At 32.4% G+C, this 13711-nt stretch overlaps 2 protein-coding genes across 2 annotated transcripts in view; one reads left to right on the top strand and one right to left on the bottom strand.

Annotated features, from left to right (window-relative positions):
* LOC139525557 (nuclear pore complex protein Nup93-like) overlaps positions 1–13711 on the bottom strand; it is a 42729-nt gene that overhangs the window by 19190 nt on the left and 9828 nt on the right. The window contains exons 11-16 of the mRNA XM_071321005.1: positions 13376–13435; positions 12782–12859; positions 10288–10466; positions 8930–9121; positions 3984–4110; positions 3278–3350 (exon numbers count right to left, since the gene is read on the bottom strand). Of these exons, the coding sequence (XP_071177106.1) occupies positions 3278–3350; positions 3984–4110; positions 8930–9121; positions 10288–10466; positions 12782–12859; positions 13376–13435 (709 nt within the window). The remainder of the gene's footprint in view (positions 1–3277; positions 3351–3983; positions 4111–8929; positions 9122–10287; positions 10467–12781; positions 12860–13375; positions 13436–13711) is intronic.
* On the top strand, positions 401–3038 carry LOC139522565 (complement C1q-like protein 3). Its single transcript, XM_071316033.1, has 3 exons — positions 401–492; positions 2052–2105; positions 2605–3038. The coding sequence occupies exons 1-3, from the start codon at positions 402–404 to the stop codon at positions 3021–3023; spliced, it is 564 nt and encodes a 187-aa protein (XP_071172134.1). The 5' UTR covers position 401; the 3' UTR covers positions 3024–3038.

Raw genomic sequence — 13711 nt, 5'->3', positions numbered from 1 at the left:
ACATAGGTGGCAGGGCCAGAATTGTTGAGAAAACTGAGATGAACTGATAGTTATGCAACTTAATAGAAAACATCATTGTCTATCATAAAAGTTCCTATCAAACATTGAAATTAGCTAGTTAATACAAAGTCACTGGGCCTTGACCTAGAGATTACCTAGAAATAGTCTTCAAACTGATATTTACTGATAGTAATGCAACTTATCATTGGTCTATCACTGAAAAGACATGAAATCTAAATTCTGAATATTGCTAACATGTCAAAGTGTGTGACAAAAGCTCATTTACAATATCCATTTCATTTTAATTGATGGCTTGTTTTTCATCAAGTCAGGCAATTCCATCCATATAAAAATGTCACAGCACAGAAACTATTAGTTTGTTTCAAAGTCTAGGTTTCAAGATGATACTGACTGACCACTTCACTTGCATATTGATGATACTGTTATGTGCAGAAATGGTTATGGGAACATGCAAGTCTGACAGAAAATTAGGTATATAATATCATAATGTTTTTTTAAAAGCTTACAAGATAACAAAACATATAGATTTATTTACCGAACTTGTACTTAAAGTAAACACTCAGATTTGTTCTGTCTTTTTCAGAGAAGAAAATATTTTAATATGTTTTCCTATTTTATCAAAAGGAACTAATACTTTTAGTGAGTTCTCTATCAGAAACAAGAGAAAATATTTAGTGTACATCATCATGAAGTTGATTTATTAAGGTACAAAAAGAATTTGAATCATAGAGCAGATTGCACTGAGGGATACGATTGCAATTGTTTTCAGTGATACATGTATAAGTATTCTTTTCAAAAATAATTCAACTGCACGTGTAAAATGCTCATAAATTGTAATTTACGTAATCTGAATAGTTATTCAACTTTAAAAATAGCCAATCCTCGATACAAGTATATGAACAATGTACTTATTGTGTTTTATTTTTGTACTATCAATTCCAAGTTTACTTTCCACAGCAGTCACTGAGAGTGAGAGAAGGTATTTCACTTCGTACCTTATCACCTATTTTACTCAGTACGTGAATTCTAGGTGGAAACCCATTCCTAACTCTTTAAATATTTAAATATCCTTTGGGTCAGTGGGCATGACTCCTTTCCCTACACATTCCTCTGTTTAAATTAAGATTGGTTTTAATATAATAAGACGTCTATCGACAGAACGAGTTAATTTGTCTCGACGTATCGTGGTTTGATGAAAGTTTCTTACGAAAGGGAGACAACTCTAAGCGATAACAGGCTGAATGGGTGTTCTAGATACACCTTTAGGGTTGTGGACTACATTTATTTTAATTTAAATGAAGCATATGATTTAAAATTATGCAACAACAATAACCCTCAATAGCAGACAGACATAGAAAGGATCTCGTGAGTTTCAAATTAATCAATGGAGTGGGGAGGGAATCCAGAGCAACCATTCAATCCAATACCCCTTCAAGTCAAGAAAACTTATACGCATGCGCATAATTACCTAAACAAAGCCTAGACTTGTGATTTGTAGTAAGGACTTATATTAAATGTTATTAAACGACCTCCATTTCTTTTTGGAAGTACAATATCAAATATCAGCTTCATAATGGTGACATATAAGAAAACTCCACTTCAGTTCTTATAATGACAGAAATAGATTTATCGATCGGAATTCAGAGAACTCTCGCATGTTATCAAAACTGGGGAATTCCCTCTGACATGTTTCTAAATTTATAAAAACACTAAATATAAATACTGCTTAATTCTGATTTTCCGTGCTGTTAAAAACATGCATACCAGTCAAGGGAAATATCGAAACATGAAGATTATGAGAAGAACATTATAGGACAGTTGTTTAAATTCAATCCTTTTGTTTTTTATACCATTTAAAGCAAGACAATCTCAAGAATCTGAGATGTTCCTTGATGTTTAAAATAAAACGGTTGACGTGAGGGCATGGCCCTGAGTCAATGGTACAAGTCTACAGATTGCTTAAAAGCAATCGTATCCCAAAAAAACAAACTTTCAAAATATATTTTTTATAATAGAACGTTTTATTTCAGAATGTTCACTTCTTGGTGATCTGCTAGAAATGGCAATGAAACATAAAAGTCCAGGTACGTTTCATATATAATTTCTTTTATACAAGTAATGAGCTATTATTTTTGCAGTCTAAAGCTTTATTACCAAAAACTAGTAAAAAATAAAATGTTATAAAACCTTCTTATCAAAACAAACCATGAATAGTAATGTATGTGGAGTTGTAGAACTTGATAATTATATTTATGGATTAAACCAGATTTATTGCAAATATTATTGAGACAGCAACCCCAATGAAAAAAAAAGTTAATTGCATTGAAAACTCTGATCTTAATTATCAATGGAATTATTAACATTTTGAGGCTGGTAGAAATATCATGCGATTGCAAAAAATCATTGCATACAATAACAGCCCATTTAATGTTTCATTACACTTTTTATCTAACATTCTATTGAGTTGTCACATTGAACCAAAAGACTAATATAACATTATTTATAATTTAAGCAATTTTGATTTGTTCTTTACTATGTGGCATACATAACAGTGATTTTCAGTTTTGCTTATATCTATTTTAGATAAAGTCTGTCAGTGTGGGAGAAGAACCAACATCCCAGCCTTTTCAGCTATGCTGACTAATTCACTAACCCCTGGAAATGGTAAAGCTATCAAGTTTGACAAAGTTGTCACAAATATACTCAATGGCTACAATCCAACTACTGGTATTTTTACTGCACTAGTTCCTGGAGTTTATCATTTTTCTTATACAGTCACAACTGATATTGGAAAATACCTGGTTGTCTACCTTACTCTTAATAATACCAAACAACACAGCACTTGGCTGCTAGGTCCTAAACATGAGACTGGAACAACCAGTATTATATTAAATATAAAGAAAGGAGACCAAGTGGCAGTTAAGTCAGCCGATAATAATTTTTCTATTTTCAGTAATAGTAACATGTACAGCACATTTTATGGCTATCTAATATCACAATAAAATATATCCAATTATTAGTTTGTTATATTAAACTTAAAATGTAGATTGAATGACAGTTAAAAGTGTCAGTTCCAGTCATTTTCAAAAAAGGGGGGTGGGGTCCCAACCCAAGAACAAAGGGGTTGGCTCATTTATCAATCAATATGTTGTTGGGTCACTTGTATAGTTTTTTCTATTTGAATTCTTTGATAAGTTATTCTAATTCATTTCTTTCTAACAATCTTCTATATTTTCTATTTGGTATATAGACTGACCTCTCTGGTATCCAGTACAAGTTCACTGACACATGACATGAAGAAATTATCTCCCTGTGCCGTCTTTAAGTCCCTACAAAAATCAGAAAGGCAATAAAGAAAACAGTACATCTGATGGAATTGTATTATTAACTTGTTTGATTAATAGTGCAAACTACTTTTAACCAGTACATTTAACAAATGTTCCAAAACCAATTGAAATATAATGGAATGACAAAAAAGTGTAGAAAATAGAGCCCTATCCATGCAGTAGTAGAACCGGGAACACAGTTAATGTTCATTTATTTTCATAGTCCAAGAAAGAGTCCCTAGTGTGGACAATTTTGTATATCCCTTCCAAATTTTTTTCTTATTGTTTTATGCCTAAAAATAGCAAGTAGGGGGATATAATTACACTGCAAAAAAATTTGGTGATAAATTTTAAAGTAAAGTAGTGATTTGGTCCAGCTGAAAAAGGTTAAAAACTAGCATTTTTGGAAGCTGTCAAATGATTTCAAAAAACCCTTAACATAAAATTGTCCTTCAAGCCGATGAAGTTTTTTTAATAATTTTGATATAAATTGTCCCAAAAGTAGTAAAACACACAGTAAAATATCATTGAGAAAGTGCAAGTGGGATTTTTTAAATTTTCATTTATTGTCTAAACGAAATGCACTTCAAAATAACTGTGTTCTCAGGCCAGTATGGATTGAACATGCCATTTTACCTGAGGAAGTAGAAATACTGTAAAGCTTCTCTAGCATCTGTTGATTCGAACTTTCTGGTATATAATGTTATTAATCTGGCAAAATTCAACCTCCTCATACAACCATCATCAGAGGAATCTGTTGTTACTGTAAAAAATAAACGTCATTATCAATTTTCAGCTGTAATATTTTGTGAGGTATCAAGATTCAAGATGGTTTTTCTAGAAAGCATGCATTATGCAACAATTGTGATACTATAATTTAAGCAAGGATAGGTTACTTCCCTTGTTAAACTTAACCAGATGCTCCGCAGGGCGTAGCTTTAAACGACCGCAGAGGTTGAACCCTGAACGGTTGGGGCAAGTATGGACACAACATTCAAGCTGGATTCAGCTCTAAATTTGGATTGTGATTAAATAGTTGACACAGCATAGGTTTCTGACACAGAATGAATGTGTTCTAATGAACTTAAAATTTTTGTTTTCTCTTAGAGCAATTCACTATGCTGTTGAATATTAATCCTCTCAAAAAAATGTTTGAAGAAATTTTCTTTTTTATTTATGAAATTTCAAATGAGAAAAATTGAACCCAATTTTTTTAATCACATCCCCCTTTCCCTTATTCCAAAACTAATCTCAATTAAAATTTCTGATGGAGTTTGCAACAATAACTACTCATTTAAATACATCATAAAATATTAAGATGTAAAAAAACTGCTTGTTATCACTGAATGGTAAAGATTATTTTAATTTATCAGTTGGTAGTAAAAAGTGAATATACATTGTATATTGTATATAACAAAGATTTAAGTTGATTCTGGACAAAGAAAGATAACTCCAATTAAAAAAAAATCTTGCTATTGCACAATATTTTGCAATTAGATATTTCTTGCTTACTATTCTGGACAAAGAAAGATAACTCTAATTAAAAAAAAATTTGCTATTTCACAATATTGTGCAATTAGATATTTCTTGCCATTGCGCAATACTGTGCAATTGAAAAGACTTGCTATTGCACAATACTTAATATAATAATTTTAGATCCTGATTTGGACCAACTTGAAAACTGGGCCCATAATAAATTAAAAAATACATTTTTGGATTCAGCATATCAAAGAACCCCAAGATTTCAATTTTTGTTAAAATCAGACTAAGTTTAATTTTGGACCCTTTGGACTTTAGTGTAGACCAATTTGAAAACAGGACCAAAAATTAAGAATCTACATACACAGTTAGATTTGGTATATCAAAGAACCCCATTTATTCAATTTTTGATGAAATCAAACAAAGTTTAATTTTGGACCCCGATTTGGACCAACTTGAAAACTGGGCCAATAATCAAGAATCTAAGTACATTTTTAGATTCAGCATATCAAAGAACCTAACTGATTCATTTTTTGTCAAAATCAAACAGTCATGACAGTTAGATTTGGCATATCAAAGAACCCCAATTATTCAATTTTGATGAAATCAAACAAAGTTTAATTTTGGACCCTTTGGGCCCCTTATTCTGTTGGGACCAAAACTCCCAAAATCCATACCAACCTTCCTTTTATGGTCATAAACCTTGTGTTTAAATTTCATAGATTTCTATTTACTTATACTAACGTTATGGTGCGAAAACCAAGAAAAATGCTTATTTGAGTCCCTTTTTGGCCCCTAATTCCTAAACTGTTGGGACCTAAACTCCCAAAATCAATACCAACCTTCCTTTTGTAGTCATTAACATTGTGTTTAAATTTCATTGATTTCTATTTACTTAAACTAAAGTTATTGTGCGAAAACCAAGAATAATGCTTATTTGGGCCCTTTTTTGGCCCCTAATTCTTAAACTGTTGAAACCAAAACTCCCAAAATCAATCCCAACCGTTCTTTTATGGTCATAAACTTTGTGTCAAAATTTCATAGATTTCTATTAACTTAAACTAAAGTTATAGTGCGAAAACCAAGAAAATGCTTATTTGGGCCCTTTTTGGCCCCTAATTCCTAAAATGTTGGGACCAAAACTCCCAAAATCAATACCAACCTTCCTTTTGTGGTCATAAACCTTGTGTTAAAATTTCATAGATTTCCATTCACTTTTACTAAAGTTAGAGTGCGAAAACTAAAAGTATTCGGACGACGACGACGACAACGTGATAGCAATATACGACGAAAATTTTTTCAAATTTTGCGGTCGTATAAAAATCTGGACTATCTCTGAAGGAAGCATGAGTTACATCCCATGTCGAAGTAGTACATATACAGCCAAGAAAGTTTTTGAACCTAATATTCAATAAGATTTTTAGCTATTATTAAAGAGGGCATTTCAAGATGTCTTCAAAAATGATAAAATTAAGCTAATTTTACTGAGATAATTTGGTAGTGTTAAAATAGTGACAAACATCAACTAAGTGATTACTAAATCTAAATATATGATATGCTTTGTATTCATTTATTTTCATGAATACTATTATTTGTGAATTAATGAAAATTTGTACTTTTGTGGTTATCTTATTTAGAGGATTTGCTAATAAAAGTTTGTATACAAGGCTTTGGTAAACATATCAATCTGTAGTAAACTTATACCATCAAAATACACAAAAGTTGGCATCTTGCAAAATTATTGAATCTACAGTATATTGCAGCATGTACAGTGGGCTGATTACAAATATCTCCCACTGTCAGTTTGTTAACCTAATACTATTTTATATTTTTTTCTGTAATTTTTCATGGGATGTATTCTTTTTGATTGTTACAGAATCATGTGACTGGGGCTGGGGCATTTCAATAAAAAACTGTTGGTTGGCCATATTTTCAACAAACATACAAACAAACTTTTCCTACTGTAGATTAATTTATTCTAGTGGATTAAGGAATATTTACATTTATTTTAGTGGATTAAGGAATATTTACATTTATTTTAGTGGATTAAGGAATATTTACATTTATTTTAGTAGATTAAGGAATATTTACATTTATTTTAGTGGATTAAGGAATATTTACATGTTCATGAATATTGAATTTCTGCATGCCTGTAGGAAATTTGTTGTTTGTTCAACATTTTATTTCGTGGTTCATGTGTACCCACAAAATCCACAAACATTGGTATCCAACAAAAAATACTGAATCCATAGTAAAAGTATTGAAATGTTTATAATGTATGGTCAGGTTTGTAACATGAGTCTTCCTTTGAGCAAACCCTCCCTCCAAAAACATGGAACAGGTAACAGAAGACTTCTAAAAACCTGTAAGTCTTCCTTTGAGCAAACCCTCCCTCCAAAAACATGGAACAGGTAACAGAAGACTTCTAAAAACCTGTAAATCTTTCTTTGAGCAAACCCTCCCTCCAAAAACATGGAACAGGTAACAGAAGACTTCTAAACACCTGTAAATCTTCCTTTGAGCAAACCCTCCCTCCAAAAACATGGAACAGGTAACAGAAGACTTCTAAAAACCTGTAAATCTTCCTTTGAACAAACCCTCCCTCTCAAAACATGGAACAGGTAACAGAAGACTTCTAAAAACCTGTAAATCTTTCTTTGAACAAACCCTCCCTCCCAAAACATGGAACAGGTAACAGAAGACTTCTAAAAACCTGTAAATCTTCCTTTGAGCAAACCCTCCCTCCAAAAACATGGAACAGGTAACAGAAGACTTCTAAAAACCTGTAAATCTTCCTTTGAGCAAACCCTCCCTCCAAAAACATGGAACAGGTAACAGAAGACTTCTAAAAACCTGTAAATCTTTCTTTGAACAAACCCTCCCTCCCAAAACATGGAACAGGTAACAGAAGACTTCTAAAAACCTGTAAATCTTCCTTTGAGCAAACCCTCCCTCCAAAAACATGGAACAGGTAACAGAAGACTTCTAAAAACCTGTAAATCTTCCTTTGAGCAAACCCTCCCTCCAAAAACATGGAACAGGTAACAGAAGACTTCTAAAAACCTGTCAATCTTTCTTTGAACAAACCCTCCCTCCCAAAACATGGAACAGGTAACAGAAGACTTCTAAAAACCTGTAAATCTTCCTTTGAGCAAATCCTCCCTACAAAAACATGGAACAGGTAACAGAAGACTTCTAAAAACCTGTAAATCTTCCTTTGAGCAAACCCTCCCTCCAAAAACATGGAACAGGTAACAGAAGACTTCTAAAAACCTGTAAATCTTTCTTTGAACAAACCCTCCCTCCCAAAACATGGAACAGGTAACAGAAGACTTCTAAAAACCTGTAAATCTTCCTTTGAGCAAACCCTCCCCCCAAAAACATGGAACAGGTAACAGAAGACTTCTAAAAACCTGTAAATCTTCCTTTGAGCAAACCCTCCCTCCAAAAACATGGAACAGGTAACAGAAGACTTCTAAAAACCTGTAAATCTTTCTTTGAACAAACACTCCCTCCCAAAACATGGAACAGGTAACAGAAGACTTCTAAAAACCTGTAAATCTTCCTTTGAGCAAACCCTCCCTCCCAAAACATGGAACAGGTAACAGAAGACTTCTAAAAACCTGTAAATCTTCCTTTGAGCAAACCCTCCCTCCCAAAACATGGAACAGGTAACAGAAGATTTCTAAAAACCTGTAAATCTTTCTTTGAACAAACCCTCCCTCCCAAAACATGGAACAGGTAACAGAAGATTTCTAAAAACTTGTTTCTATATTTACAATAGCTTATAATGGGTCTCATTGGGGTCTAAGTGTGATGTGGGATTGCCGATTTTTCGTAAGCGTGAAACGTGAAAGTCAAATTATTGTGTCATGAAAACGGGAAATGAGGTCTTGCGGGATACAGGAAATGACAAAAAAATGAGATTTGCTTACGCATATAGTGTAAGCGGGATACGAGAATCTAACAAAACAGTAAGCAGGATTTGGAATCGGACTCCCCCAATAAGACCCCCTTATACTGTGTTCATGGTGCACCTAACAAAGTTCAGTTTTATACACAAATCACACATCCAAGTTGATTATGTGTAGACCTATACTTACATAGCTGTGCTTGGTTTGTTTGCGGTAGTAATAACATGTTAGATTCATACAACACTAAAGCCACATGAACAGCATGACATAATAACTTGTCTATACGAGATATAAATTCTATGGCAGCCTCAAACTGAGCTGTCAATATTAGCACTTGAAAATACAGAAATGGCTGTTGATATCCACTAAAATAATTTTCACCTGAAAAATAAACACTCTACATTTAAAAAATGACAAGAGACATATGATCATAAAATTTTAAAAGGATATACATGTACACTTTGGTCTCCAAGAAACTAAAGTAGTTTTATTTAAGAAATTTCGTAAATAAAAAGAAAAAAAAAGAGTTAGACATAAAATGATATACAGATGAAACTAATAAGAATCGAACAACAAATGAAATCTGGCAATACTAATTCAATCCCATCTTATTTGATGTACCTGTTGAAAGCCAGAAGTCAGGAACCTTGTTTTTTGTTATTTCTTAACGCTTATTTCCTTTAGGAATTCTGATGTGGATTGTAGATCTTTGGTAGTTTTTGATAAATATATTTATAAGTGTGGGTGCTTTAGACATACTGTACTGTTTGGTCAGTTTTCTATTGGTGAAGACCAGACTGTAAAGACTAATTTTTGCAACCAATTTATTTTTAAGTTTCCCAATAAAAATAACACATATTGAAATTGATAAACTTGAATACTCTTGAATTTTAATTTTAATTTGAATTTTAACTCATATGAATTCATCAAGAAAATAGAAAATGAAGTTTTATAGAAAGGCTTAATGTGTAATACAGTATCTGCCAAAATTGAGTTACTTCCCTTGCTGAACTTAAAATTGTGACAATTTATGAAGGAAGAAAGAGTTACTTCCCATGTAGAATCAGTATATCAGTCAAGAAAGCTTTTTCTACAGTATGTAGACCTTTAGATTTTTTTGGTATTGTTTAGGTCGTTATCTCATTTACGTATACTCCAAATCTCCTTTTATTCATATTTCATGAGAATAAAATTGAGAAAGGAAATGGTGAATATGTCAAAGCGACAACCATCCGACCATAGAGCAAACAACAGCCGAAGGCAACCAATGGGTCTTCAATGTAGCGAGAATTCCCGCACCCGTAGGTGTCCTTCAGCTGGCCCCTAAAATATGCATAATAGTACAGTGATAATGGACGTCATACTAAACTCCGAATTATACACAAGAAACTAAAATTTAAAATCATACAAGACTAACAAAGGCCAGAGGCTCCTGACTTGGGACAGGCGCAAAATTGCGGCGGGGTTAAAAATGCCTATTATCATTTAATTGTGTTTAGTTTTCCACTGTATAATTTACATGATAATGGTGAAAATTGATAACATACCAAATTCTTCATACAATAAACATTGTAATTTTTTTAACGTAAAATTGTCTTGATTATGTTGATCATCATTATCTGTTTGTACTTGTCGTAGTTTTAACCATAAATAATCATCTATTTTATCAGCTATTTCTGGATGGTTCTCATCTGGATCACAGTGACCTATTACACAATAGACAGCTCTGGAAAGATAACAGTAAAGGATAAATATTCAAACTGTCTTAATGTACTTTAGACTTTAATAATAGTGATTAAGATTATAACACAATGTTGACTGCTGTACCCTATTTTGACATGTTTACCTATTATGTCTGTTTGTTTTGATCACACAATGTTGTCAATAAAATGGAATTTGATAGTACTGTCATACAGGTGAGAGGTTTGGCTAGCTATCAAACCAGGATTATTCCACCATTTTCTACATAAGAAAATGCTTGTACCATGTCAGGAATATTACAGTTGTTATCCATTTGCTTGATGTGTTTGAGCTTTTGATTTGGCTATTTGTTAAGGGACTTTCCATTTTGAATTTTCCTCAGAGTTCATTTTTTTGTGATTTTACTTTTTATTCATAATCATTCATATTCATAATAGTTGTTAATTACTGCAAACACAGTTGTTCATATAAACAGTATGTTTTCTGATATCAGCTGTTATTGGTATGCTGCTTAGAAACAGGTGAAATGAGAGCTTAGTTTCATCTTGGAGTCTATAAAGCATAATATGTTATATTTACAAAATGAATTTAGCACAATCAGCTGATCATCTGTTTACTTGACAAAATCACAATTGCTTATGTGAAATTATATTGTTTCAAGTAAACAGTAACAGAAATAGTAAAATAATGTCCAATATTGTTTGAAAATGTTAATACTTTCCATCTCTTCATAAATGTCAGCATCAAAGTTCAAGGATGAATGGTGTGGGCAGAGCTTTAAGTGATAAACTTGTTGTGTACATTGATAGCTGAGCAATATCTGTTGGGTTCTTAATGTCAAAATGTAAAATAAAACTAGAGGCTCTCAAGAGCCTGTGTCGCTCACCTTGGTCTATGTGCATATTAAAAATGGACACAGAAAAATTCATGACAAAATTGTGTTTTGGTGATGCTGATGTGTTTGTACTGAACATTCTTGTTGCTACAATTATCTCTATCTAAAATGAACTTGGCCCAGTAACTACAGTTTAAAATATTTTGTAAAAATTTACAAAAATTTATGTTTTTAGCCATGGCGGCCATCTTGGTTGGTTGGTCGGGTCACCGGACACATTTTTAAACTAGATACCCCAATGAAGATTGTGGCCAAGTTTGGTTGAATTTGGCCCAGTAGTTTCAGAGGAGAAGATTTTTGTAAAAGTTTACGGACGAGGGAAGAGGGACACCAAGTGATGAGAAAAGGTCACTTGACCTTTCAGGTCAGGTGAGCTAAAAACTAGTGTTGTCAACGGTTAACCGGTTAACCGGTTAATCGGTTGAACGACCGAATACCGAATACCAAAAACGCTAACCGGTTAACCGGACTTTTTTCAATTTCGATAGATTTGATATAAATTTGTGTTGAAAATCAAATCATTACATAGTTGTTTTATTTAAAAATTGTCGTCGTGGTAATTAGTTTGACAGATCAATTGTCCAGTATATTGATTGCTATTGTTAATCCTAAAAACATAAAATTAATTCGGGGCAGGATCTTTAAGAAACATAATTAGTAAACATGTTTTTTTAACAGTAACTTTAAATCAGTAATGAGATTCAATTTTACTAATTACTTCATTATTTCGTTTTCGATCTAATATTGTGTAAACCTACATTTAAATGTGCAACCTCCGTAGTGCAAGGGTTAGTCTTACTTTAAATTCAAAAATGGTGAAATGCAAACCAATGTGAATGTACTCAATGTATATGTGAAAGTACGAGTAACATGCTTAAAGAAAAAAGCAAACACAGTGAAGAAACAGGTCGTACAGCATGTATAGTTGTTGATTACTGTGTCATGGTGGTCTCTTGTGAAGAATTGTCTCATTGGCAATCATACCACATCTTCTTTTTTTATAATTAATCATTTCAAATTGAAACACATCCCATTATTTTCGGAGACAACAAGAGAAAGGGAAAGAATAATCGGTTTCAGACATATGACATATTCAATTCTACGAGATTAAGATTTTTTTTTATTATTTTTTAATCTGAAGTTGGTACAAACGCTATAGTTGATACGGTGTATTTGAATATTAAAAGTCAAACTTCGCCAGGAATCCTCACAGACAAGCCTTATAATGCTAAAGGGAAAACTTCAATTATAAAAGCGTATTTATGACTTGTTGTCAAATTGACACTCATACCACATCTTATATCTATGTGTAGGGTTCTATTGATAAGGCTTTTAAACACCAACTTAAATTACCGGTTAACCGGTTAATCGGTCGAACGATTATTTGAATAACCGGTTAGGCAAAAGTGTATGATTTGACAACACTACTAAAAACGCATACTCACCTTTTAAAAGGGTCTGTACCATTTTTTACAATTCTTCTATACTGTAATTGTATTTTTGTTTCACTACCTGAACTTAATCTGTAAGAACCATAAATAATATTATATATATGGGATGGAAAACCCCATTTTTTCAAAACAAAGTAACCAATTAATTTTTTGTTGGTTATATTAGAATGTTGTTTTTTTTATTTAATAATATGGTACATACTGTTAACAATTACTCCAATGACACAGCCATCTCAGTGGATGGCTATGAAGGCATCTGTTTAACAAAGATGTATTAAATTACACCATACAATGTACTAAGTTCTAGGGATTTGAAAAATAAGAAAAATATTCCCAAACAATTCTAACATTTTAGTGCGCAACTTCAACAATCCTGCAATATTTCTGTGACATTTGAGAAAAATGGGTTAAAAACTACAGGAGTCAAATACACAAATTATGAATCCCCATTTTCCCTGCCAGTTCATCTACAACCATACATCATATATACTATAAACTGGTTTTAGACTTTATTCAACCCTAGCTAAGTATCAATTTGCAGGTGACATCGTAGATAAATAATGCCCATATATAATAGTGCAGACTTACCTGTGATCTTCACTGGAAACATACTCATGCATGAAAGACTTAAAATCTCCAAGATTATGCCTGAATATAGAATCAATCATTCATGTAGTAATCTAATTTGTGATGTAATTTTGTTGATGTAAAAAATTGTGTTAACATATTTCAGAATAATGACAGCTATTTGTTCACAAGCAATGATTTGACAATAATTTTTCAATTTCCTTAAATATATACAACCAATAACAAAGAAGAGGTAAAAGAGAAATATATGTCTCATAGGGGCATTTCAATTTTACAAACTAAACACCTAACTATATTGCACCCCTTCACATTCTGTAGGTGTCTTTCCCAAGTCAG

The sequence above is a fragment of the Mytilus edulis genome, chromosome 5 (assembly GCF_963676685.1).
Source record: "Mytilus edulis chromosome 5, xbMytEdul2.2, whole genome shotgun sequence".
In the NCBI taxonomy this organism is placed as follows: domain Eukaryota; kingdom Metazoa; phylum Mollusca; class Bivalvia; order Mytilida; family Mytilidae; genus Mytilus; species Mytilus edulis.
The sequence above is the reverse complement of the archived record's forward strand: the minus strand, read 5'-3'. Positions and strand labels throughout refer to the sequence as shown.